At 41.7% G+C, this 26,490-nt stretch overlaps 1 protein-coding gene across 1 annotated transcript in view; it reads left to right on the top strand.

Annotated features, from left to right (window-relative positions):
• The first annotated feature begins 5,104 nt into the window (after positions 1-5,104).
• The window catches only part of SERINC5 (serine incorporator 5), a 94,510-nt gene continuing 73,124 nt past the window's right edge, over positions 5,105-26,490 (top strand). The window contains exon 1 of the mRNA XM_081053157.1: positions 5,105-5,319. Within this exon, the coding sequence (XP_080909283.1) occupies positions 5,293-5,319 (27 nt within the window). The 5' untranslated portion in view covers positions 5,105-5,292. The remainder of the gene's footprint in view (positions 5,320-26,490) is intronic.

The raw sequence follows: 26,490 nt of genomic DNA, 5'->3' as shown, positions 1-26,490 counted from the left end.
TTTGCCGCAGTAAATCACCACCATGAGCTCAACTAGATACTGAATCCTGTGATTCCTCTTAGCATATCACTGAATCTGGTGTGGTCAGTTACCTCTCTCTAGCAGTTGAAAGAGGCCTTGGGGCTGGTCAAGTGCAAAGACTAATTGAAGTGCTCTTTCTACCTCACTAATGAAGGAATAATGGGAAATAGGGAGCCAAAGGTAAAAATCAAGGCTAATAACCACAAATTGCATGTAAAGCCAGAGGATCAGCCTCATAGTGGAGACCACTGAGACTGGACACATGTGGCAAGGGGCAGAGACTAAATGGAGTGGCTTCTTGGGCTAGTGGTGCACCTCGAGAACTTTAAGGAGGGGCGGCCACTGCCTGTATCGACTCCACCCTTCATAGTCACAGAGACCACAACTTTATCTGGAACATAAGAATGCCCAGAATAAGACTACATCTCCCAGATTTCCTTAGCATTGGTTGTGGGCATATGACTAAATTCTGGCTGATAGCATATAAGCAAAAATTCCGTGGTAGCTTCTGGGAATTTTTTAAAAGACAGTTGACGTTTCCTCTTCTTTCTCCTCCTACACTTGAATATGGATGTAACCGCTGGAGCTCCAGAAGCCATCTTGGATGGAGGAAAAACTTTAGGAGTGAAAATGTCATAGCAGAGAACAAGATAGGCCTGACACTGTGGAGTAACATGCTGGCCCTTAAATTCCACATCTGAATGTTTTAAAAATAAGAGAAAAAAATTTACCATTGGGGGGCTTTTCTGTTACTCCCAGTTGAATTTAATTTTCTATAATATAGGAGAGATTCAAAAGGGCAAGGGTTTATAAAGTTATATATCCAAAACCACAGAATGACCAGATTTTATATCTGAATGGTCATTAGGTACCATCTGTTTTAACCTTCTCATTTTACAACTGAAGAAACTGAGGTCCAGTCACCTCTGATTTGTCAGGGTCACAGGGCTAAGTAGGAGCAAAGCTGGGAATAGACCCCAGGTTTGGCAACTTGCAGGCTCAAGCTGTTCCTACTATTGCTGCTATAAGAATCACTTCAGCTAGGCCAGGTGAAGGGTGAGCTCTGAAAAGCTCATCCAGAGCACTCAAACAGAAAGTGCTGTTAGAATAAACATGACAAAATTCCAGTGGCCTCCTGGAAGGCCATGCCCTCTTCCTATTTTGATGGAGAGGACCCAGCAGTGGCAGGTGGACACATCCTGGGATTTCAGAAGCGCCAGCTTTCCTCCCCTCCACCTTCCTTTCACCCCGACCAGACTTCATGCCTTCATCTTCCCTCAGAGTTTGAACCCAGGTCCACTGGGAATGCCTCTGACCCACATGGTACGTACTGAGCAGAACCCAGGCTGGATTTCAGCCCCACCTGGCCCCTTGGCCAACTGCCTTGATGAAGTAAACAGACCCAACAACTTTATACAGAGGCCCTGGTCAATGTCAGGCTTGAGAAAGAGCTCACTGAGCTCCGTCTTGCATCCCAATGCACACATGGCCTTGTTCAAATCAAGGAAACTATTGTTCCTACTGAAAAACACTGTGGCAGATGCTTTGGGTGGCTGCTCCATCTCCCATCATTTGTCAGTCACTGATGTAAAATGGCCAGCACCTATAGTAGTGCTGAGGCCACTTTCTCTGTCTATGTAGCAGACTGAAGTGCAGGGGAATTAAGAGCCCCCAGGAACTGCCGCCAGCCAGTCCCTTACCTTGCAGCCCCTCACCTTGTAGCCCCTCACCTCTGAGGCATGCATTCCATGTCACCTCCAGCACAATGGAGGTCTTATTGCCTCAGTGGAAACTGCTTCCCCATCCCTGCCTCAGTCTCTACTCCCCCACCAAGGGTTCCTTCACTTCCCAAGTAAACAATTATACTCAAATCCTTAGATGGAAGTGCTCAGTGGGCTAAGCTTTCAGCCCACATGGAACATAAAGGATAATACACAATAAATACAATAAACAGATCAGGAAATAATAGTGTAAGAATATTATTTGAAAATGTGGAGGGAAAACTGCTGAAATAATTTATAATGGTTGCCTCTGGGGAGGGGACTGCAGGTAGGTTGTGGAGAAGGGAGATGCTATTTTTCATTTTATACTTTGTAAGGTGTTTAATATTTAAAAGACACTGTACATATATTAATTTAATAGAAATAAAGAAGAATTCAGTTACCAGGAGTGGGGGAGGGGCCCTATCAGGCTCTGATTATTTTTTGCTGACGCCCCAAATCTATAGCTATTTGTTTCTAAATGAATACTTTGTTATTTACTTGAAATGGAAATTAAACTTCCACTACTAGATTGAGATTCTGGAGACTTTATAAGTGAATATTAGAGAAATTTCTTCTTTTATATTTAAAAACCAACAGAATGCATCACTAGGCTTTCTCAAAGGTAAGAAAGTTTTAGGGAATTAGAATCATTAATTTTATTTGCTTTTAAGACATACTTGAACTGGAAATGAAATTTGTAATAAAGTTTTCTAACTTCATTAAAGGTAAAAAAAAATGGGGTATCTATGGTGATGCTTTTTTCTTTAAAATATATGTATATTGCTGTTTTCAGTGCCGGGTGTGGTGTTTTTAAATTCAACATTAAACTCTCCAACCTAAAAAGGAAAAACAACAACAAAAAAATCTTCAAATACAGGAGAGAAAATAGCAAATTATAAAATGGTTATTTATAATATGTCATATATACATTATAATTATATTGTATAAAAGGAGGTAATTCGGTTAATTTAAGAAAATTTTTGTGGGAGAACTATTTCACATGGTCTGCCAAGAGCTACAGTCATATTAAAACAGGTCTATTACTGCTTGTTCCTGAAAAATCCACATCAAAAGAGATGGAATGTAAAACTACCTACATGTTAGGAACACCATGTACAACAGTCTTCCTTGAAAAAGTCTGCAGAGTACTTAAAATAAAATTAAGGTACCACTGTTTTATGTTATGTCTGCTGACATTACCTCTATTCTTGTTAACCTACCACAGATACAAAGGATGCTATCAACCAGAACTTAAATAGTAACTGCACAGTCTTCAGAGCCAGGAAGGCAGTAAACTTCCAGACAAGGCCATATTCCTTTGAGATCTTCCAGCAGGGAAGGGGAAATCAGCCTGCATGGATTATTTCTTAACATCTTTTAAATTTACTTATTAGTACCAGTCAGGGCTATTAATTTAGTCATGCTTAAGAAGGCAAGGCCTTGTACTGCCTGGTCTGCAGGGGTGAGTTGATCTAATCCTTGCAGAAAGTGTTATCAGCTCCCTTTTGCAGATGATAAAACTTCTAATAAAACTCAGAAGTCACCCAGCCAATTCTTGGTAGAATTAAAATTTGTAAATTTCTGGCTCCAGCAGCCCAGGCTTCCATTCTGCTCTTCTTATACATTGGGGGACATATCCCTGGGTTATTAAGACTTGTGTTCTCTCTCTCTGTGAGGCTGACATTGATATAGTTACAGAACCCTCCTACACTGGCATCAATTTGGTCAAAAGAGCACAGGATTCAGGGTCAGGAGGCCCGGATCACACTACTAGCTCTGCCTCTAGCCCAATGGTTCCTGGTGAGGGTTGTCTGCCTTCCTGAACCCCACCTTCCCTTAAAGGCTAGGAGGCCTCAGGATCCCAGCTGGCTCAAACATGTAGATTTCATACCTTCTTTTCCCAGGAAGCTGCCTATCTCTTCCCCTTGGTGGCAGAAACTCTAGACACCCGTCTCCCCAGGTAAGAAGTGGGGCCAGAGTGACATATCCAGCTAACAATGAAACTCAGTAAAGTCTTGGTGGTATTTTTGGCTTCTACTGAGTCACAGACCACCATGGAGTGGGTTGCTGTGCTACTCAGATACTGTTTTATGCTTTTTTTTCTTTTTTGTGTGTGGTAATTTTTAATTTTGTTATTATTATTTAAAAAAAAAAAAGATTAGAGCCAACTGTCCTCATTACTCTCTATGGCTCTGAGCAGGGCCTGCTCCATTATTTCTCTATCTCTAATAGCCGGCATCTGAAGATTCTAGATCCTATGCAGTTTATAGCCAGAGGAATGTTCCTACGCAACTTTCCTTAGTCTCCATTTCCTAAACTGCCCAAGCAGGCACACTTATGTCAAAGGCTGTCTGTCTGGAGCCACTCAAGTTCAAACCTTGTGTCTTGTGCGAGGGGATGAAACACGTGGATTCCAGTCCCAGTCTTGCTACTTCTGCTTTGCTGTGACGTGGTAGGCAAGTTATTTAACCTGTCTGGGCTTCAGTTGCCTTATTTATAAAATGGGTATGCACAGTATGTTGATTTTAAAGAGTAAAAGGGCTTGGCGCAAAGTTCGCACAAATTCCTGTTCCTGAAGTGACTGCGAGGAGAGCATAACTGGACAGGGAGAAAAACTAGGGGCACTCTCTTTGCCTTCTGAATGCAACAATTATTGGGGACCCTCCTCTTGATGAGGTCGGGTAAGAGGAAGCAGGGATGCAAACTGAGCTCCTGGGCCGGGATGTGCTCTCAGAGTAGGAGAGTCTGGAAAATAGATCAATATCGAGGTAGGTGCGGAAAGGGCTCTCACAGGATCCCTTCAAGTACCGTGGGAATCGGGGCAAATAGCCTAGTGCTCAGGGATGCGAGGAAGCTTGGGCAGAGGGGACTGTCCCAAAAGTTGACAAGTTTTCTTGGCAGATGAGGGGGGTAAAGGGATTTCAGGGATCCCGTGGATATCCAGTTGGTGCTAAGCAGAGCGCAGACCAGCCCCGGCAGTCCCCACTGCGCCGGTTCAGTGCAGGACACTCGGGAATCGCTCCAATAACAGGCTCCAAGCTTGATTGGAATCGGCAACCAGCATTTTCGCGAGAGCCAGGAGACAGAGGGGCGCACAGCCAGGCTTGCGCTGGGGCTCGGGAGTACAAGGCCAGCCCGTGGGTGGGCGGAATTCGGAGCCCCACGAAGCACCGGGAAGTGATCTTAGCTGCCAGCCGCCTGACGCCAGCGGAAGTGCTAGTCGGGGGTTAGCCTGCTCGGCGACCGAGGACCCGGGAAGGGGCGGGCGCGGGGCGGGGCTGCAGGAGGCCACGGCTCGAGGGGGCGGGCAAGGCGGGGCCTGCGGCGGCAGGGCGGGGTTTGGCGGCGGTTGTTTTCACCCCGGTCTCGATTCTTGGAGCTCAGCTGTGTCCTGTCGGCGTGGAGGCGTGAGCTGGTGCGGAGAAGGACGCCTGAGGCCGGAGGGAGCCAGGCGGGTCGGAGGGGAGCTGGGAGCGAGCGAGCACGGCCGTGGTCCTCAGCCGCCGCGATGTCAGCGCAGTGCTGTGCGGGCCAGGTGAGCAAGGCTGGGCTCCGCGCAGGGGGCGACGGATCGGGCGACGAGGCCAGGAGCCCAGGCACAAACTCGGGCTTGCACCCCAAATCCGCGGCTGAAAGTGGGGCGGGTGGTGGATCCCTCGGGGCTGACCCCGCTCCTTCTGGGTTTAGTGTCTCGGGCCCGAGCGTGGCGCTGGGCCGTCGGGGAAACCCTGTCCGCGGGCGGGCGGGAAGGGAAACGGGAAAGCCCGAGAGGCTATCCTGACATCTTTGGGTCGGGCCTTGAGGATTTCGCTTAGGGCGGGGGCGGAGGATCCCGATTGCTCCTGGAGCGTGTCACCTTCCCCCAGGCCACGAGTGTGTGGTGCTGAGCTCCGTAGCCCACCGGCTCTGCGTAACGCATGAACCCAGGAAAAGACGTGGATTTGGGCAACGTCTCCTTTCTCATACCCTGAACAAAACTCGGGTCAGATCGCCCAAGCAGGTTGCGCTGGGCGTCCTGCAAGGCTTGAGCATTGTCTCTGTACCTTCGGGAACGTCCCGAAGCCTGGTTTCCTAACGACGGTGCTCACTCAGGCTGCTTCCTGCGTTTCCTGACCCAACCCTGGCTGGACACAAACTTGACTGCCTGGGTAGGGCGCGAGCCTTCCTGTCCCGGATTTCAACTAAATTTGCCCGAACCTGTTTTGTAACTCTCACCTGTTAAACTCATGGTCTCTTGAAACATATATGTTCACGTGGGATAGGCATCTGCGACCGGTGAGTAATGCATCAGGGCAGAAATAGTGTGTTTTAACGCTTTAATGCTAATTTCACTCCTTTCTGCAGAATTAGCAAAAACGAAGTAGGTAAAGCCTTCCGGACGTCGATCTCCCTTCTCCCTGTACATACTGATTATCAGTATGGTATGTTTTCACAAATGAATCTAACTTCAGGAGCATTCCATGTTCTTGCTTCGTAATACATTCAACCTTCGACCAGCTCCTAAATGATGCAGGATTAAACTGGTTTTTTGTAACCCACCTATTGTACTGGCGGGTAATCTGCAGATAATCCGCCCTCTTAGTGGCCTGTAGAGTTCTCCTTTGGTTTTTGAGGTCTCATACAGGTACTTGGCATGCATTCAAGCTGGCCTTTAAAGAGAGAAGAAACTTGAGGTTTTTAACATGCGGTGTAATGACTTGCCCTGAGTCAGGCAAGGAGAGAGAGAGAGAGAATGAAAATGAATGCTGAATGAATGCTGCCCATCTTTCCAGGGCTTCTGAGATCAACGTGAACATTTCTTTTCTGAATGTTCTGAATTTCAAGAAAGGTTTGCAAATCTTTTATTGTTGTTTTTAGATATTTTCCAATTTGATGCAACAGTGTTTATTATGTAATAGTTACAGATATTTCAGGACATCTTCTCTAGCCCTTGAAAGCCCCTTGAAGAGGCTTTCTGTCACTCCAAGTAGCAAATTTAGGGCTCTGAAAATTGTCAGTACTCAAGTGGATCTTTTAAAAGAACTACTGGTATGGCTGATATTTTGGCAGGATTTAATGACTTGTATCTAAAATCTCCCTCTCAGGACTTTGGAAAGAACCAAATCCTGGCCATTCATCACAGGAAAATTAACTTCTGCTTTCTCGGGACTGCTTGAGGCATCACTGTGGTGGGTCTCAAGGTACTGATAAAGTGATGACAAGACTTCATATGGAGGGGCTGATAAGAAACTTACATTAAAAAAAAAAAACTCAGAGCCATTGGAAGCTAAATCTTGTTTATTTTTTGAGCACCTATGAAGTGTTTTTATTTACAGCACTTCTGACGTCAAATGTAGGGGTTCCACCCCCCCCCCAACCAGTTACCCAACTCTCTGGACACCAACTGGATATCCAACAACTCAATTCGATTCTGACAGTAATCACTTGGAATTAGGAGTTAGTATCCCACAGATTAAGGGCTTAGTCCCACAAGGCTGCACCCCCCCCTCCACCCCTCACCCCTACCTCCACCCCCATTTTGGATGCCATTCACAGGTCTTGGGCTTCCCGTACAGGGATGAAGACCAAATACTTATTTCTTATTATATCACAGCACCAATGATGTGCCAGGAGTTGGAGTTATGGCAGTGAGCCAGACAAACATCATCTCTGCCCTCAGTGGTCATTCAGTTGGTGGTGGTGGTGGTGGGGGCATTCCATAAGCATGTACACGATGAAACAGTATGTACAGCAGGTGCTCGAATAACTAAGGTTTTGTTCAATGTTATTTCGTTATTGATGAGATGGTATAGGAATTTAACTCATGTTTATATCAATTAGCCTATGGTAAAATTGGTTTTGTTATACATCATTTTGCTTAAAGTTGAGAACCTCCTGTAAGAAGACCTTGTGGTAGAGTCTCCTTGGGTAGGGTTGCTGGGGAATCCTGTTTGAGGTGCCTCTGCAACTTAGACTGATCAATGAGGAGAGGTACATATGTCGGGGCCTAAATAAGGAGCCTTCCAGGGTGTTTGAGGAACAAAAATGAGTCCAGGGTGGCTAGAGTGTCATAGATGAGGTCAGAGAGGTGAGCAGGGCCATATATGGCCAGACACTGTTGGCCATCATTGGAATTTGGTTTTATTCTGGTTGCAGTGAGAGGCTGTTGGAGGATTTTGAGCAGGGGAGAGCTGTGGTTTATTTATATTTAGAAGATCACTTTGGGTGCTGTGAAGCCTGGACTAAATCAGGGACTAGAGTGGAGCTAGGGAGAGCAGTCAGTTGTTCATTCAGTGAATATTTTTTAACTGCCTCCTAGATGTAAGCCGTGTTCTAGGCTTTAGTGGTGAACAAAAATCCTTCCTGATGGAGCTTGAATACTGGCAATCTGCTGTTGCTGTAGTCTGAGGAGGCAGCGTGAGTACAGTGGGCGCCGTTGGCTTCTGGGTATATTTCAGAGATAGAACTGGATTTTTGTATAGATTAGAAGTGTGAGATGTGGGAATGAGAGATTTGGGTTTTGGCCTGAGCAGCTGGATAGATGATAGTGCCATTTACTGAGGTAAGTTAGGTGGCTGGTAGGGAAGAAGACATTTGGCAAGGAAAACCCATAGTTTTTCTTTTGGCTTTGTAACATTTAAGATGCCTATTAAAAAGTAAATGGAGGTGTTAATTCACTAGTTCATTATTTAAGTCGAGAGAAGTTTGAGGTTGGAGATAGAAATTTGAGGGACTTTGAGGACCATCAGAAACAATGTGTAACCCAGAAAAAAGCCTGGGCTTTGGACCCAGGTCTGGGTTTGAATTGGGAAATCTGGACAATGAGGGCCGGTGTGGTTGCACATGTTACTTACCCTCTGTTAACCTCAGTTTTCCTCAACTGTGGAATGGGTGTGATGATTCGTCCTTGGTTATTATGAGGATTACACATGATAGTAGACAAAGTCTCTAGGACAGGGTTTGGCACAGAGTAAGGAACTCCCCAAATCTTGGTTTGTTCGTAGTCATTACCCTCCCACCCCTGGACAGTCTCCAGGTCATTTTTTAAAATTTTTGCATTGACTCTGATATATACTGGGGGTTAGGCCATTGGTTAATGGATGCTAATGGCAGCAGAGATTAGAGGAGAGTGGTCACTCAACACCTTCTGGGTACCCAGCACTGCCATAGGCTTCTGGGGATTGGATGATGAACAAAGACCTTCCTTGCTCTGCTGGAACTTGTGGGGTAATGGGGGGATGGAGGTATGGGGGAGGCTAGGTACAGAAAATGACAGTACATACTGTCAGGGGAAATGAGAGATGTAATTGAAAAATCTAGACAGTCCTTCCAAGGCTATTTGAAAATAAAGCTTGGCAGGGTTTACTCCAGGCAAGCATAAGCAGTAATGATAATAAGAACAATAGCTGAAATTTATTTCATGCCTACAGCGTACTGTTTCTTTTTACCTGCATTGTATTATTCACTCTTCACAACAACCCTACGGGGTAGGTAATGCTCTCATTGTCCTCCTTTTGCAGGTAATGCAACTGAAGTACAGAGGAATAAATTAACTTGACTGATGTTACATGATGGTGAAGCCAGGCCTTGAACACTGGTCCACCTGACTCAAGTTGGAGCATTTAATAGCTGTAGTGCTATTCCTGATTATTTTTATTACAATATGAATAAATGATAATGAGTAACACTTGCGCGTTATTGGTGCTTATAGTAGATCTAAGTCAGTAACTATTTTGAGGACGTAACTATTACGTTATTTTGGTAGGTGTTGGTCGTTGCCAGTAGATATGGATGGGCAAGGTTTAGCTGCTTCCTCATAACTTTGTCCAGGTTATAAATAAAGCAAGTCTCAGACCAAACTCTGCCACTCATGCAGACTTTATTGGCAGGCACGCACAGGGCAATGAGGCAGCCTGACCTGAGGCGTCATGAATTTCCATGCTTTGCCATGCTGAGTGCACCGCGTGGAACTTGCATGTTCCCCTGAAGCAGATGCGAGACTTGACAGAGACTGCCCAAATAGCAGGACTCCATGGAGGGATCCAGCCCACGGCGCCATTCTCAGGGTGAAGACTCCATCTTTTAGGCGAGTTCATGTAAGGGCAGAATGCCCAGGTCAGGGTATTTCCAGCTGTATAATATTACTTGATCAGTGAGATTTTCCCCAGTGAAAGCCCATTTCTGATGTCCGTTGTGTTAATTAACAAAGCCACGAATGCCACCTGGGACTGTCTATTGTCAAAGATAAATAAACCTGGATGTTAAAGCAATGAAAACAGATTTTATTCAGTAACCACTGATAGTAGGGGAAAGAGCCTAACTCCATTTTGATAGGCATGTGGAGTTTTAAAGAGAGAATAAGGGAGGAAGGAAGAAGAGCGAGTGGGGGCCCAAGTATCATTAGGGAAGTGCAAAGTTACAAAAGGTTGGTCAGTGTACATGTGATTAGTCCAGCTGTGTCTGCTGGCTGGCAAGTTAGGATTCTGTCGTTCCACAGAGACTGGGAGGCTGTATCTTTCTATTTGGTTGGTACAAAAGGAATATTTCAAAGGAATGGCTTTTGGGTACTTGAGAAAGACACTCCAGTGTTGTAGGAAATACATATGGTATATATCAAAGGGACAGAGGAAGGATTCACAATTTAAAGCTCCTTTTAAAAAAGGCTCTATGAAAGGGAGACCTATCTCAGGTGTTGACTAGAACAAACAGTAAATTTCTTTTGACAGCCCTGAGCTTTTCCAGACAAAAACTCAAAAGGCAAAAGGTAGGTAGGCCACCCCAGGGTAAATTTAGCCTTGGGCTGCTAGAGGCCATGTTAAAGTTTGGTCAAGTCTTTTGTGCAGGGGTTTGGGCAGAGTTGCTGTGTGCCAAGAGTTGTTGCAGTTCGCACTGTTATGCCGGTTAACAAAACCTGGGGTCATCAGAGTTAGAGGTACTTGAAGGCCATGCAGGAGACTTAGAGTATGGCCTCTGAGTAAATGTTAAATGTTAGCTGGAATGGGTTTTCCTCATCAGGACAGTTGACCACCTCTATATTGTAGCTTAAAACACACACACGTGGACGCGCACACGCACACACACACACACCATGAAGACATCTTTAAAGATTAAATTACACACCAGAGTAATGATTTCCTTGAAATGTCCTCTATGAAACCCAAATCTCTCTTTTTAAATCGAAGCGCAAGAAGCATGTTCTCAGTAATGATCTTCCCTGTGTTTTGAGAGTTCTCGAAACTTGCACTGAGATCTGTCCACTCCACTTAGTACTTAGTCATCTGAACCACTGGAATTGTTCCATGTTTGCTGCATGTATGTGTTTCCTCTCCTAGACAGAGTGCATGCTGTGGCCTAGCTGAAGCTCAGTGTTTTGGGTTATAAAACTCTTCCCTATAGCTTTATAGTGATTGGAAATGTTAGGTCTTAAGTTGCTTCCACCCTGGAAGGAATCCAGACACAAAAGGTCACTATTTCCATGAATGATGCTTTTATGAGCAATTTAGGATATTTGTGAAACACAGGAAAACAATCACGTACCACCCAGCAAGAACCATATTTTGGTGTTTTATAATCCAGTCACTCATGTTTAACATATTTGATCTTTCTTTGCGAAATTGGGATCATGTTGTCGATCCTACTCTTGTCGCTGAACTTTTATGGGGTGATCAAGGAAGTTTTTAACATGCACCAGCCCCTCCTTTGCAGCCATTAATGTTTTCTGGGTGTACATTCAGATGTAGATAGTCCTCCACCTTCAAACATGACCAACTTCTCCAGAGGTGTTAAATAAAGTTGAATGTGTGAAAGTCAGTTTATAGGTTTATATGTCAGTAGGTTTGTGTTTCGTTTTCCAAAAGGCTAAAAATAATGAAGGACATCCCTAATTATACCCCTTTTAGAAGCCATCGTGTACAACATATTTCAACCATCTTTAACATTTTCTTTAACTTTGATCTTTTCCTTCACGGTTATTTATACAGATAGCATCTGTTTAGATGATGTTTGAATACCTGTTTTCCTTCAGTATGAAGGTGCATATCTCTGTTTCAGTCACATTAAGTTTGAGTCCTGTGCTTCTTATCACTAGTATTTGCACTTTTATTTTTCTATTCCATTTTTATGAAACAGGCAAAACGCAGGAAAATGCACATATAATTGCTCCCCCGCACTGACAAAGGTGGTGATTGGGCTGGTGTTGAACTGCTGCCTCATAATAGCTCACTGGTGAGCTGATGCAGCAGGAGTGGTTTGCAGATGTATTTGTGTGGTTACCCAAGTTCAGGTTGGAAAGATGAATCTGTCACTTACCTGGAACAGTAAAGAGAATGAAAGTTGCCCTGTTAGGTGAAGAGTTCGCGTCAAAGTTGCTCTTTCCAGTTTGTTTTCTTGGGCCGCATTATAGCTGAGCTGGGCGAGGGGACAAATAGCTTTGGGCTGCAGCAAGTCTGAGTGGGATGACATTGCTGGGAGGGCTGAGGAGAGTGAACCTGTAGGAAGTGGAAGGCAGCCATTAACTCATCTCTCTGCTAATGAGCCTTCTCTACTGCTTGTTTCCGCCCATTTTCTGTGTATAGCTCACCTGTAGATTTCCCACAGATGACTGAGAGTGAGTTGACTATGCAACGTGGAAGCTTTTCCGTTTCCCAGGTGTTTTCATGTAAATCACCATTTAGAAGCCTCAGGTTGGGTAGAGCAGTAATGATGGCATTTCAAAGTAGTACATCTGTTCATCTAGGATAAGTTGGTATTAAAAAGGACGTCCTTGTGTTAGCTGGTATGTCTGCAGAACTAGCCAGTGCACACAATTCCGTTTTATCCTTTGACTAAGCTGTTCTCAGTATTTTAAATTGTAATTTATAAATGAAGATTCTGGGTCCTGAGCAGTATTGTTAGTAAACTTTCATTACATATTGCTGTTGTCATGTGAATTTAAGGTTGAGATTGGACACTGAGAGCAATATTGATCAAGTTGCTGATCTAAACCACTGATTGTTCCTCACGATTAGGTTTTCTAAGTCATCCGAAGTGAACCTTGGTAACCCTAGTTAAAATGTATTTTGAAACATTTCCAGTTGGGATGCCCTCTTATTTTCTAGCCTGTGTATTAACGATATTTAAAAGATTTTAGAGCCTAATCTAGGAGTCACTGTAGTGTGTGTATAGGAAATTCAAATAGTGGATTGGTTTGATTACATAAAACATCTGTTTGAATAAGGAAACAGCATTTTACTTTTGGCTTTTCTTCTGTAGTTTGCCTTGTGAGATTAACGTTTAGCCAATGTTTAAGGAAAGCAGCTGTTATGGAAAAACTTAGAGTGGGTTTTTATCAGAATAAATTTCGAAACAATTTGTGGGTTTGAAGTAGGATTACAGTATACAGTGATTCAACAACATTTTCCCCCTTCATGAAAACTGTCTAGTCAAAACACAAGTAGGAAACACACAGACGCAAAACCCCGTTAAGTCTTATTTGTGCAAAGATAACTAGGAGAGATGGAAAATCAGACTTCTGTTTGTTTAAGTATTTTTATAAACTGGCCAACTGCACTTTGAAACAAAGCCCATGAAGTCTTTATGAGATTGCTTTTCCGGTTTTTTGTTCTCATTATATCTCAGTAATTTAACAGAGGGCCGAATCTCCTGATCATCTGATCTTTAGCGTGTGTGGTTCACCGAAACTGGGGAAGAATTCTGTCTTTTGTTCTTCACTCCATGCTCAGTGAACTCCTCCAATGGCATTCTCAGAAACAATGGCACTGTTTTGTAACCATAGTAATGAAACTGTTCTCTGTAATAGCATTCTCTAACAATATGAATTTTCTTCGGTTTGGTAGCATTATTCGTAAGGATCCTAGGACATTGTTGACTTACTTCATTTGCTGTTTTTTAAAACAATTCTAACAACCCCTAAAGCAATATGTCAATTGATGAATATTCATTGGGTACCTAGCCATAATATTATTCAAAGGCAGTAAGGAGGCCAACTTTCATGCTTGGGAGCAACTAGTGAGTTGATGCTGGATTTTCTTAGTATAGATTACTCCTGGGGCAAAATTTCTGGGCAGACCTCATTGAGGTTTGTGTACCTCAGCTTTGGACCTTTTATGCCTGGGAAAGGGAATGAAGCAGGGTGCCCCTTGGAGACATTCCCCTGGGAGTAAATGAGCTTATGCAGGGGAGTATGTGGAAAGCTGAGTCCTCAGGAGTGGGCTTCAGGGATTCCATGAAGCCCTGCAGTTACACACATAGTTGTGTCTGTGTTTATTCTGAACACCTTTTGTAGAATAGGGTCCTTACCATTTCTTAGCTTCTCAAAGGAATCTTATGACCAGAAAAACGCAATGTAGAATGAGAAGGGAAACAAACAATGGAGACACATTCACGTAAAAGACAGATATTCACTGTAGCAAACAAAGAAAGAAAGAAAATTCAGGGTACAGCCTGCCTGGAGAGAAAGAGCCTAGGGGGAACTTAGGAGAACTGCTGGCTTTGTTGGATGACAACGATAAGTTAGTACTGTGTTTCCCGGAAAATAAGACCTAGTCGGACCATCAGCTCTAATGCGTCTTTTGGAGCAAAAATTACTATACGACCTGGTCTTATTTTACTATGATATAAGACCAGGTATAACATAAGATTGGGTCTTATGTTAATTTTTGCTCCAAAAGATGCATTAGAGCTGATGGTCCGGCTAGGTCTTATTTTCAGGGAAACGCAGTAAGAGGGGGAAACCAAGAATCGTGGGGGGATTCGGCAGCCTTGGTTTCCAGGGAGCAGAAGCTACAATGCTGTGGGTTGGGGGCTACTGGAAAGATGAGGAACGGAGGCCAGGAAGAGTCAGTATTATCTTTTAAGACTGTGGCAATGGAGGTTAATACTGGGGCAATGGAAGGGGAGACTAGTAGCTAGCTGGAGATGCGGAGTTTCTGTGGAATATGTTTTGAGGTTGATTTTTTTGTGGGTATCTTCACAGGTTGCCAAGGTGAAGGAGGATCAGATTACAACCTGAGCAGATTTGGGGCTGGCCCTTGTTGGGTGGTGAAGAGGTTTAGGCATTGCAGAGTCTCCACATTGCAGAATGCTGAATGAAGTTCATTTACTCCAAGTTCTGTAACCTGCCAAAGTTTAGTCTGGAGGTAGCTTCCATCCCCTTGATTTTTGTTTTCTTTTTCCGCCTCCTTCTTCAACCCCAACCCCACCCCTTTTTTGTTTATATTTGTTGAATGTAACCCACTGGGATTTTATTCTTGTTTGGAAAATTCTGGAGAGGCAAATCTAGTTCTGGAGAGATCCGGATTTTGCTATTTGTGTGGTGATTGTTGAGGCAGATCGTGGAATCAGAGAAATTTTTGGAAGAGACTTTCCAAGACATCCCTTTTAATTCCTCTTCTGAAGCTTAGATGTCTTTTTCATTGCCCTTCCTAAGTGTACATATGGTGTGTTTGAACCTCTCCAGTGTTGGGTGGGGGGGGCTTACTGCTGTTCTCAGTTCTTAAATTTTCTGAGCCTTGGTTTCTTAGTTCATCAAATGGGGGAGATTTGTGTCTTGCTTCTCTTATATGGTTGTTGAAAAGGACAAAACTATATTGTTAATCTATATAGTGGTGTTAACCAAAAAAATGTTCAGGCTGTAATAAAGAACAAAAAGAATTTATTTGAGCAAAAAGAGTTGCAACCCAGGACTTAACAGATTCAGGTAGCAACCTAAAGTGTGCTGTAAGAGAAGAAAGAAATGCAGGATTTGTAAAAGCAAAACAAGTGCAATTCCTCCCTGCAAATAAAGGATTGCTGGGTGGTTCACAGGGATTGGTTAGTTATAATATGCAAATGAGGGGGTGAAAACTACAAGGAAGTCCATATATGTCCATGCAGCAGTTGTTCCAGGATGTTTATGGCTCAACATTGATCTGAGTTTAGCAACAGGTTTGCAACTTAATAGCAGCTCTGAGAACTGAGGCACAAGATGTGCACAGGCTTCACTTCCTTAAAAGCCTCCAGACTGGTAAGTAACTCTCTTAGCAATGCTTATTGTATTGTATTTTCTCCATTATCAGTGGTGATACAGGTGTGTTAGGATTCAAATACGGGAAACTGAGAAGGGGATTTAATGTAGGGAATAGCCTTTTAAGAAATAAAAGAACTAAAGGAGCAAGAATTGGGGCCACTGTTGGAACACCTGGATTTAAGAACACACCACTGCAGCAGTAATCCAGAAGTCTGGAAGCCAAAACTACCACCACCACCATGACTGTCTCTTGATACCCATGCAGTTGGTAGCTTCACATGGGATCCCTGAGTCTGGCCATTGTAAATGCCTGTCCTGGGACCTTGCCTAGCAGCAGACACCACAGCAGAAGGGTGGCCCCCGTCTTGTTTTCTCCTTCTAAATATTGTGAATGTTGCTGATTGGCAGGACCCTAACAGATAAGATTAAGGGAAATGTGGTTTTACTTTCTAGAGTCTTCGTACTGGAAAACTCATAGAAGAAGGTGGGAATGGAGGCAGAGTGAGACAATTGTTCTTGTGGATCACAAGCTATGCGGAACTAGTATGATAAATTATACCGTCATGAGCATTGTACTTCCTGTCCATCATGGCTTGACTAAAGGCGAAATGACAACCTCAGCAATAAAGCCAGTGTTGAGAGGGTTGACTTAGAGGCAGAAGATGGAAATGTATATCATATAAACTGATTTTCCTCCCTCTGGTCCCTTCACTGAATAATCATATTTCTACACTACCAGCAGGTTGAGCCTTCTCTTAAGTATAGTTCTAACCATGTCATCCTCTGCCTGATTTTTCAACCCTGATTGGGGTTAATGGTAACGGATTTTCTAAATGAGAATGCTTTATAGTAATCTGTTAGGGCTTTGTATCAAGATAAGTTTATATTCTAAATAGCAGTGTATGTAATACGTGTCCCCTCAGTCATTCCTGATATTAGTAATTTGTGTTCTTTTTTTCAATTGACTCTAAGGAGTTTATCAATTTTATTAATCTTTTGAAAGAAACAATTTTTTCACTGTCAGTTGTTTGTTTTCTGTTTCATTGATTTCTAATCTATTTCCCGTTTTTACATACTTTGAATTTAATCAGTCCTTTTATTGAATTTAAGAAGCTGAGACTGTTATTTTAAATCCTTTTCTCTAAAATAAGTATTTAAAGCCATATTTGTATTCCACATATTTTGATATGTTGTGTCTTCCTTATTCAGTTCAAAATATTTTCTAATTTTCCTTGTGGTTTCTTCTGTGACCTATGGGTTATTTAGAAATATGTTATTTTCCAAATATTGGAAGATTTTCCAGGAGTATTTTTGTAATTGATTTCTAATTGACTTTTTTGGTGATCAGAGAACATATTGTATATATATTCACTCCTTTTAAACGTGTTGTCTTATGGCCCAGAATATGATATTTCTTGGTGGATGTTCCATGTTGTCTTGAAAAGAACATATATTCTACGGTTATTGGATATAGTGTTTAAGTTGGTTGCTGGTGTTGCTCAGTCAAATCTTCTCCATGTTAATTGATTTTGGGGGGAGGACGGGGTAGTATCTAATTCTATCAATTACTGGGAGAAGGGTGTTAAGTTTTCCAAACATGATTGTTTTTTGCCCTTCTTTTCCTATTCTGTCAATTTTTATTTAGGATTTTTGTCTTAATGAGTTGATCCGATGCTAAAATGATCATTTTTGTCTCTGGTAATGCTCTTTGTCTTCAGGTCTTTGTATGATGGTCATACCACCCTTTTAACTTTCAACCTATGTCATATTAAAACAATGTGTCTCTAGTGAACAACGTATGGTTGGGACTTGCTTTTTGATTCAATTTGGCAATTTCTGCCTTTTAATTGGATGTTTAGATCATTTACATTTAATGTAATTATTCATGTTTGAACTTAAGCCTATATTTTGTTGCTCATATTTAATGTAATTATTCATGTTTGAACTTAAGCCTATATTTTGTTGCTCATTTCCATTTCTCCTTTTGTTTTTTTGTTCTTATCTTTTTTTGGGGGGGGGCATTAATTGAATATTTTCCTGTATCTATTGCCTTTTTATTTCTTAAAATGTTGTTGTAAGGATTATAGTACATAGCACCTTGAAGAAGGGATAAGTATCAGAATTTCACCATTAGTGATAGAAACCCTTATAAGCAGGTCAGTTTACTAGATACTGGTTGTGAATCTTTATAGCAAATGATGAATTAAGTAATATTACTTGGAAGCCAATTTTAAAACAGTATTTTCTGCTCTATAAAAATAATTTATAGTTATAGGAAATTTTGGGAATACAGAAAAGTTTAAAGAAAAAAATAAAAATTATTTGTAATCCAAGAGAGAACAAAATCTATTAGTATTGTTTTATTGTATTTCATCCAACTTTTAAAATAAATTGGGCCATGTTCTATGTACTGTTTTATATCCTAACTTATTTTCACTTAATGATGTGAACATTTTCACATATAAGAATTCTTGAAAGCAAACATTTTAATAACTGTATGACATTTAATTGGTCGTATCAATATTTATTTTACTATTTTCCTTTTATTTGACATTTAGCGTATTTCACTTAAGAAAAACTGTTATAAATAACTTACATAATCTTTCTCTATGCCCATGCCTTTTACTTTAGACTAGAGCCTTGGAAATAGTCCTGCTATAACACAGCGTGAGTATGTGTCCTAAAAATCGTATTATGCAAAATCACCCAATAAAACCCACAGGCTTTATGGAGTTAGGGGCGCAGCTTTGAAAAGCTTTGTCAGTGACGTATTTTTGTTAAAAAAGGAAACTAGTAAAAGTGTATTGCAGTTTACAATTAAGGGTATTTTGCAGTTTTACAGTTAAGAAATATGAAAAATTTGGTACCTGACCTTGCAAAAGACCTGAAATTTGCTTGTGGAAGTGGGTGTTGGAAGACTTTCAGCTTGTGAATTGTGAAGTAGTGGAAGGAGGGTTATCTGAAATTGGATGGAAAGTTGTAACACCAGATGTGCTTTGGAGTGACTCATACATAACACACTGGGTTGACCTGAAATGTGTGCATGTCATATATTCCTATGTAGCCTAGTTCAGCTGGGCACAGTTTTCTGCCTTCAATTAGTGTTTCTCACAGACAAAATCGCACATCCTGTTATGCTCAAATTGTCTCCTAACATGGTAGAGGAGGAAAAATCTTTCATTGACCCTCTTAGGGTCTCTGACTGGGTTTGAAAATTAAACTGACAAAGACATCAAAAGGAGAAAAGCATACCCATTTATTTAATATATAAGTTGTATGTGACTTGGGAACCTTCATAAGGAAAGGAAGAACCAAAGAAATGATGAAACCTACTTGCTTTTATTTTAGATTGAACAAAGAGAGCAATTGTAAAAAAGTGACTAAAAAACTATAGGGAAACTGTGAAAGGAAAATAATTATTTTAATAAAGTCTGTTTATACAGAATTCTTATCTCAACTTCTTGTCCTTGATGATGTCTTTCTTCCTCCTGGTATCAGGAGGGCTCCTTTCATGGTACCCATGGTGGGAGGTTTATCTCCTGTTTTCAGGAAGAAAAAGGAAGGTCAAAGAAAAGATGCTTCTTGCACCACTTCTCAAGTCCCTTTAAGTCAAAATAATCAACATGCCAAAGTGGCATATTTTGAGGGTGAGATGCTCTGAACTCCTTCAATATCCACCCTGTTGGAACAAATCTGTGTTTTCAGAGCAAATACTATATAGCAGAACCGACTATAGGATGAATAGCTCAGATGGCCTGGACGTTGCAGACCTTCAGAAAGGCTGACCAATTCATACTCCGGTTAGCTATATGAGGAAGGAACTGGCCCCCCCCCCCTGCCTCCCTTTGGACCAACTCCCAGAAAGTTGGTGCTAGAAGTAGCTGGAAGGGTCTTCTGCCCCTCCTACCCAATTGTGCTCAGATTTCTTGTACCATAAGAAGCATACAACTCCAGAGACAGGCACTTCCTGTCTTCAGAAGCAGCTCTACTTTTTCGGGAGCTCTGGTTTAATTCCTCTCCCTGCAGGCCTCCCAAGGCTGAAATGACTTGCCTGCCCGTGTTTTGGAGAGGGATGTAGTAGTTTTGGATGGTCGTTAGAAGAGGCAGGCAGCCTCACAGGTGGCCATGGGTCATGGCCCCTGGGCTATTAAGGGACCACAGTCGGGTTGATGCTGCCACTTCCGTGTACCCAAACCATAAAGTGAAAATTGGGACGTACTGACAAAGGGTAATTGTGCCGCTGGATATGAGAAATTTCATTTGGAACCCAAACTCTTGGAACTTTTAGCACATTCAAATAGTTTTTAAGGATAATAGCCAGGCTGTTTGAAATTAGAACCATCTTGGGAAGTCTTTGGTTGGGATCAAGCCAGAGAAGGTCTCACTGCTGACTGTGAGGTTTCTGATGAAAGTGATATCTGTCACTTCTGGGTGTAGGTTACCATTTTCAGATGGCTTATGGACGGTGAGAATCTGGAAAGTCTCACAGTGGTCTCTGGAGCTAGAAGGATCCGGAAGGGAGGCCATTTCTATCCTCTCCTGTTACTGAGGAGGAGACAGGCCCCCAGAGCTGAGGGCCTCCTCCAAGGCCACACAGCTAATTAGCGTGCAGGAGGGCCTGCCACCTCACTGTCCTGGACTTTACCATGCCCCAGTGCCCAGGGCACGGTTGGCACTTGGTAAATGACAAGAGATTGAATGGATGGATATTGGGCTTCTTCTGAAGACACATGCCGTCTTTGCAGAGCAGTTCAACAAAGAGCTCATGGCTACAGATTTTAAACCTCATCTTATGGTTGAAATCGCATATATTTTTTTTAACACTGTATTTTGCTGTGATAAAATCCGTTTAAACCTTTTGTCCCCTCCATTCTCTTAAACTCTCAAGCAATTGTTTAAATTTTTTTCCAGAAAGTTCTGCTCTGTCTGTGGATCATAGGATTTAACAGAAAGCAGTTTTAAAGACTGTGCTTTCTTACCAAGTGAAGTAGTTTATGAAAGTTGCAGGTTGCTGAGTAAGGGGTATTAGGCCATTTAGAAAAAGCTGGTTAACCAGTGAGTGACTCTATACAAATTGCTATGCCCAGCAGTGGCTTCTGCCTCAGGCTTTGAAAAGCATGAAGCAGTAAATTATTTCCTTATGATGGGGGTGGGGAGGAGGAGAGCGGAGAGGGTTGTCATGGGATTGCATTTTCTTGGAAGCAGAGGTCGAGGGGAGAGGGTTGTCATGGGATTGCATTTTCTTGGAAGCAGAGGTCCAGCAGAACTGAGTCTCTGACTTGTTTTTCCTGCTGTGGTGTGGCAGAAAGAAAGCAGGGCTCAGTGCTGATGCTCATTCCATTTGCCCCTCATAATGGAGAGTGAGGGTATTCCCAGGTTATTAGGAAGATGCCCCCTCTCTTCTACTCAGCGTTGGCCTTTACTTCCAGATGTTTGTTCAACTGAGAGTGACTAGGTACTGCACACAAAGTACGGAGCTCCTGATCAAAAAGTATATTCTATAAAGCTATTAGAAGAGATAAAGAAAAAGCTACCAACTTGTTGAGGTACAGCATTTGGGAGGAAAGACTTCAGATAGTGTATCTCAGAGGCAGTGCTGTTGGTGTTGGAACAGTGCCTTCCCTTGAGGGAGTTCTGTGAGAGCCGATACTTAACGTGCTTGATAACCTCCAGATGTCAGGCTCACCAATCTTTGTGAAAACACTGCCCCACCTTTATGACCAAGGAGCCACCAGGCTTCAAGGGGATGAGAAGGTGCTGCCCAGATCAGAACCACTGAGTCGTTCATGTTTTCATAACAGTTTAGAACTCTTGTAAAATGGATTGAATCCTCCGTCTAGTAGTGCACAGCTAGAGAGATGAAAAAGGACTCCAATAAGCAAGGTAGATGATTCCACCACAGCACCACCTTGACACATATAACATACATTCAAAACTTCACATAAAGATGGTAGGACGTACTTTGGGTGAAGTTTACTTTAAGTGTTGCTCAGTATCATATTAAGATTTTCTGCTTAAGCTATGATAGTTAAAGTTACATGTTTGATAGGAAAGGGAAAAGCATGCTTTTCATAGTGAGAGTATTCATTTAGACATGTTTCTGGTGTGCATTTTTAGACTTTTTGTGGTTAGTCTAGAGGCAATGTAGTGGAGTAGTTAAGAGCCAGTTCTGGTGACGGCAGCCAGAGTCCAGATGTAGTCTTTGCCTCTAACCAGTGATGTGCCTTTGATCTGTCCTTTAAATTTCTCATCTATAAAATTGGGTAATCACTAATACTAGTGATCAAAATAGGATTTTGCACTTGGAAGAGTAGCCATCTCAGAACAGGGGTTCGTTAATGTTCTTTGTTATGGGGAGGGTAGGCGCTCTGCACTCACTCTCCCTTGGGATAGCAGTGCACAGATTGTACGTAAGTTGTGAGTTAGCTTCTTTTGAGGTTTGATCCATGTCCTTTACATTAGAATAAATAATGTGTAGCTCTAATATTTAACAGTGTGTTGACATAAGAAACCTCCAAATGTGTACAGAATTTTTATAAGTGTTTACTTGAGCCAAACTGATGACATATGCCAGGGAGCAAGATCTCAAACACTCTGGAGAATAAGTTTTGCAGCTTCTTTAAGGAGGGAACTAAGGAAGATTACATAGAGATAGGATAAAAGTAAGGTGGGGATTGGATTACAGGATAGTTAATAAGGTTATGTGCTTTCTTGAGGGTGATTAAAAGACAAAGATAAACCTTTTAAGTTATATGCCTGGGGCATGACTACCCACCATGACCTGCTCAGTCAGGAATTTATGATCAGATCACCCAGTGAGGCGCCTTTCCATAGAACTCCTTTTTTTCCGTCCACAGTATTAAAATAGGTTTAAAAATATTAAGAGAAAAGATGAGTGAACTTTTTAAAATAATCTTGCAATGGTTTTTCTAATTGTGATGGAAGATGTATAAGCCAAATTGATGAATTTGACTATTTAAAGGTTACACTTGTCCACAGAAAAATATAAACAAAGTCAAAACACAAGTGATACACAGTGATTCATAGGACAGAGATCTGTTTTTCTTAATTTACAAGTGTTCCTACAAATCAACAGAAAAGACACACAATAGAAAAATGGACAAAGGTCAGGGATAGATAGTTTAGGGGGAAAATGCAAATGGCCAATAAACATGAGAAAATGCTCAGCCTTACTCATAATTAAATACAATTCAAAATGAGGTATTTTTCATTAGATTGGCTAAGTTAAAAAGTATAATACCCAGAGTTGACAAAGTGATAAGAAAAATCCAACTTTGTGGATTCATGTTTTTCACTTTTGGAAGAGTATTTAAATTAGCATAATCTTTGAATCATAATTAAATAAGTTAGTGTTCTTTGATCTAGCAATTTTTTGTATTAGAAGTAAATGCAGAATATCTTACTTGATCATTTATGGTGGAGACTAATTTAAAAAAGAAGTTACTAGCCTTCCATACAATGGAATACTATGCTGCCATTAAAAAGAGTGAGGTAAAGTTGTGTGTGAAGAGAGGGAGAGATGTCCAAGATACAGTGTTAAGTCGGGATGAAAGAACAGTGTATATAATGAACCTATGTATAGCTTTCAAAAGGAGTAGGCACATATGCTTTTATGTATGTAGATTGCTTGTATATGCATAAAGATTTCTGAGAGTTTTTAAGATATTCTAGAAACTCAAAAGTGTTTACTGCAGAGGAGTAAGAACAGAAGGTTGGGGGTAGGGGATAATCTTGGGGGCATTTGCTTGTCATGTGAAACCTTGCTGTGTTATTTGAATTTATCATGAGCATGTGTTGGCTACTTAAAAAAAGAAAAATGTCAAGCTTGTTTTAGCAAGCTTTAGGTTTTAGCCAACCTAAATGTGTGAAATATAACATGTACAATTGCATTTTCTGGCATTGTTTTCATTTTGATGTTACCCCTGCCTCTTGACATGGTGATGTGCGCTAGAGAGAGAGAGAGAGACAGAGAGAGAGAGAGAGAGAGAGAGAGAGAGAGAATTATTTATTTAGGAAGTGGGTTTAGAGATAACAGATTTAACCCATTTTTGCATTAAGACAGGAAACTGAGGTTAGTGGTTTGTTTGCACAGCTGGTATGGATATGTGGTGTAATTTATTTTTATCTTTGTTATCCATAATTTACATATGTAAATGTAGATTTTTCTTAACTAAAGTGTACTGGGCCGGTCCGGTGGCGCAGGCGGTTAGAGCTCCATGCTCCTAACTCCAAAGGCTGCCGGTTCGATTCCCACATGGGCCAGTGGGCTCTCAACAAAAAAAAACAAAAAAAAACAAAAAAAAAAAAAAAAAAAAAAAAAAACAGCTTAACTAAAGTGTACTGAGATGAATAGAACTGTAAAAAAAAGTATGTCACCCATAAAAGTGGGTGTCAAGATGGTAGTTAAACTGCCAACTCAGTCTTTGTCAGAGGACTCCAGCTGCCTGTAGATTATTAGGAGGTATTGAAAGGGCTGCTTTGGTAAAAGACAAGGAAATTGTTAGAGAAGTGGCAGCTCTAGGACTAAGATTCAGCCATTTCCAATGTTCAGTCTCTTAAGGAAACGGAGCGTTGAAAGATCGATGACATACTTTATATAAACTTTACAAAGCATTTTGCAGCTGACCAGTAATTTTAAGAAACACATGAAACAATTTCAGCTTCTAAGTGCTGAGAATTTGCCCTTGGGGACACTTTATTCCTGTTTAAATTAACAGGTGTTCAGGAAAAAAAAAAAAACAACCCTCATAGTTTTATTTTTATTCTTAAAGTGGAGTTGGAGAAATGCCCAAGCTTTTATTTCTCTGTTGAGCAAAAGTGTCAAACCTTTTAAAATTATTATTTGAGGCTTTTTGGTTGGTGTTTTTTTTTTTTTGACACTTGCTTATTGGTCTAAAAGGGACTATGTGAAGTTTTTTAATTATAGAAATTCTTTATAAAATCTATAAAATTAGCTTTATTAAAATATAGTTTATGTACAATACAAATCACATACTTAAAGTGTAAAATTCAGTGGTTTCTAGTATATTCACAGAATTGTGCAACTGTTACCAGAGAGGGGGCCTTCCTTGGCTTGGTGTCCAGGTTCTTGGTATCTCGAGCAAAGAATTGAACGAGACACAGAAGTAAAGTGGTGAAAATCTTCATTAGAAGAGGTAGTACACTCCAAAGAATTAGGAGCAGCCTGAATGCTAAGAAAAGCAGCTCAAGGCTCTGGTCTCAAGGTGGCATTATTATTAGGAGAGAAAGTACACTCCAGAGGGTTTGGAGCAAAGGGCTCGAGCAAGGGCAAGATGCAAAAGGGGCTCAAAGCTCAATGCTCAAGAGGCTCAAGGGGCAGCGGCTCACGGGAGCCTGGGGGTTTTATTATTTTTTTCTCTGGGATGGGCTGTTCCTCTCTAGGCACAGGACTGCTTGACTGACACCTGTGATTGATAAGGGGCTATTACCTCACCCTCTTAGACTGTGCATGTCCCTTCCCAGAGTTCAGTCTGTTATGATATTAATGAACTTCTGGGCATATGTATGACATTACAATGATGGTATACTGAGGCTAGGGTGAGATGGAGGTCGTGGTGGCCTCTACCAGTGGTTAATGCTTAGAGCAGATAAGGGAAGAATTTGAGAGGTCTCTAGGTGATGCTCCCCGTAGATTCTGTTGGACGTGAAGGAATGCAGAGACCCCATTACCTCTCTCTAACTGTCGGCCTTATTTTTCCTGAGAGACGTGATCCCCATAAATTCTGTTGGGAGTTGAGGGACGAGAGGTCTCTTCTGTATCTGCTTCAAGCTGAGAAGGGGGGTAGAGCTGTCCATACCTAATGGGGATTCACGAAACTCGCGCCCTGTCTCTTCTTAAAGAAGAGGGGGTCTTATATTTGCCTTGGTTAGGATGCACTGGAGGCCTCGTTGGGGTATAACTCGTATCCTGATGGCCCCTAAATGAGGACAGACAGATGTTAGTTAATAAATTAAAAGCCCTGACTCCAGGAGTAGGACTTGAAGCCTAATTATTTTAACTTTACCCAGGGGTTAGGTACGGACTGGCACGGAGAAGTGTTAAAACCCATTTGGTCTCTGAGATGGCAGTTTATTTATCCAAGAGTTAGGTCTGGAATGGCTTGGGGAAATGTTGGTCTACAATAATTATGGTTCACAGGCTTTTAAGTAGTTATTAGGCAGGAGTGAGAGACATTCTGTGATATAGGCTAGGAGCAATCTTTAGTTTAGGATTTAGAAACTGATTAGAAGAGTGATTAAAACCAGGGGTTAAGGAGCTAAGAAACTAGGGAAAAGGAGACTTAAGATTTCTGTAGTGAGGGGACTTAAAACTTTCTTAGTGAGGGAGGCTTAAAACATTTATAGTGAGGGAGCTTTCCCGTATCACAACCATCACTGGAATCTAATTTTAGGACACTTTTGTCACCTCCATGGCCATTAGTGGTCGTTCATTTTCCCCTCAAACTTCCTCAGAGCCCTGACAACTACTGGTCTGCTTGTCAACTATCGATTAGCCTGTTCTGGGCGTTTCATGTGAATGGAACCATACAATATGTGGTCTTTTATGACTGGCTTATTTCACTTAGCATGGTTCATTCCTGATGTGGCGTGTATCAGTACTTCATTCCTTTTTGTAGAATGCTTAGGGCATTTTACTCATTCATTTATCAGTTGATGGTTGTTTGGGTTATTTGCACTTTT

The sequence above is a fragment of the Rhinolophus hipposideros genome (genome assembly GCF_964194185.1).
Source record: "Rhinolophus hipposideros genome assembly, chromosome: 7".
In the NCBI taxonomy this organism is placed as follows: domain Eukaryota; kingdom Metazoa; phylum Chordata; class Mammalia; order Chiroptera; family Rhinolophidae; genus Rhinolophus; species Rhinolophus hipposideros.
Note: the sequence above shows the minus strand (reverse complement) of the source record. Positions and strands in the feature narration are given on the sequence as shown.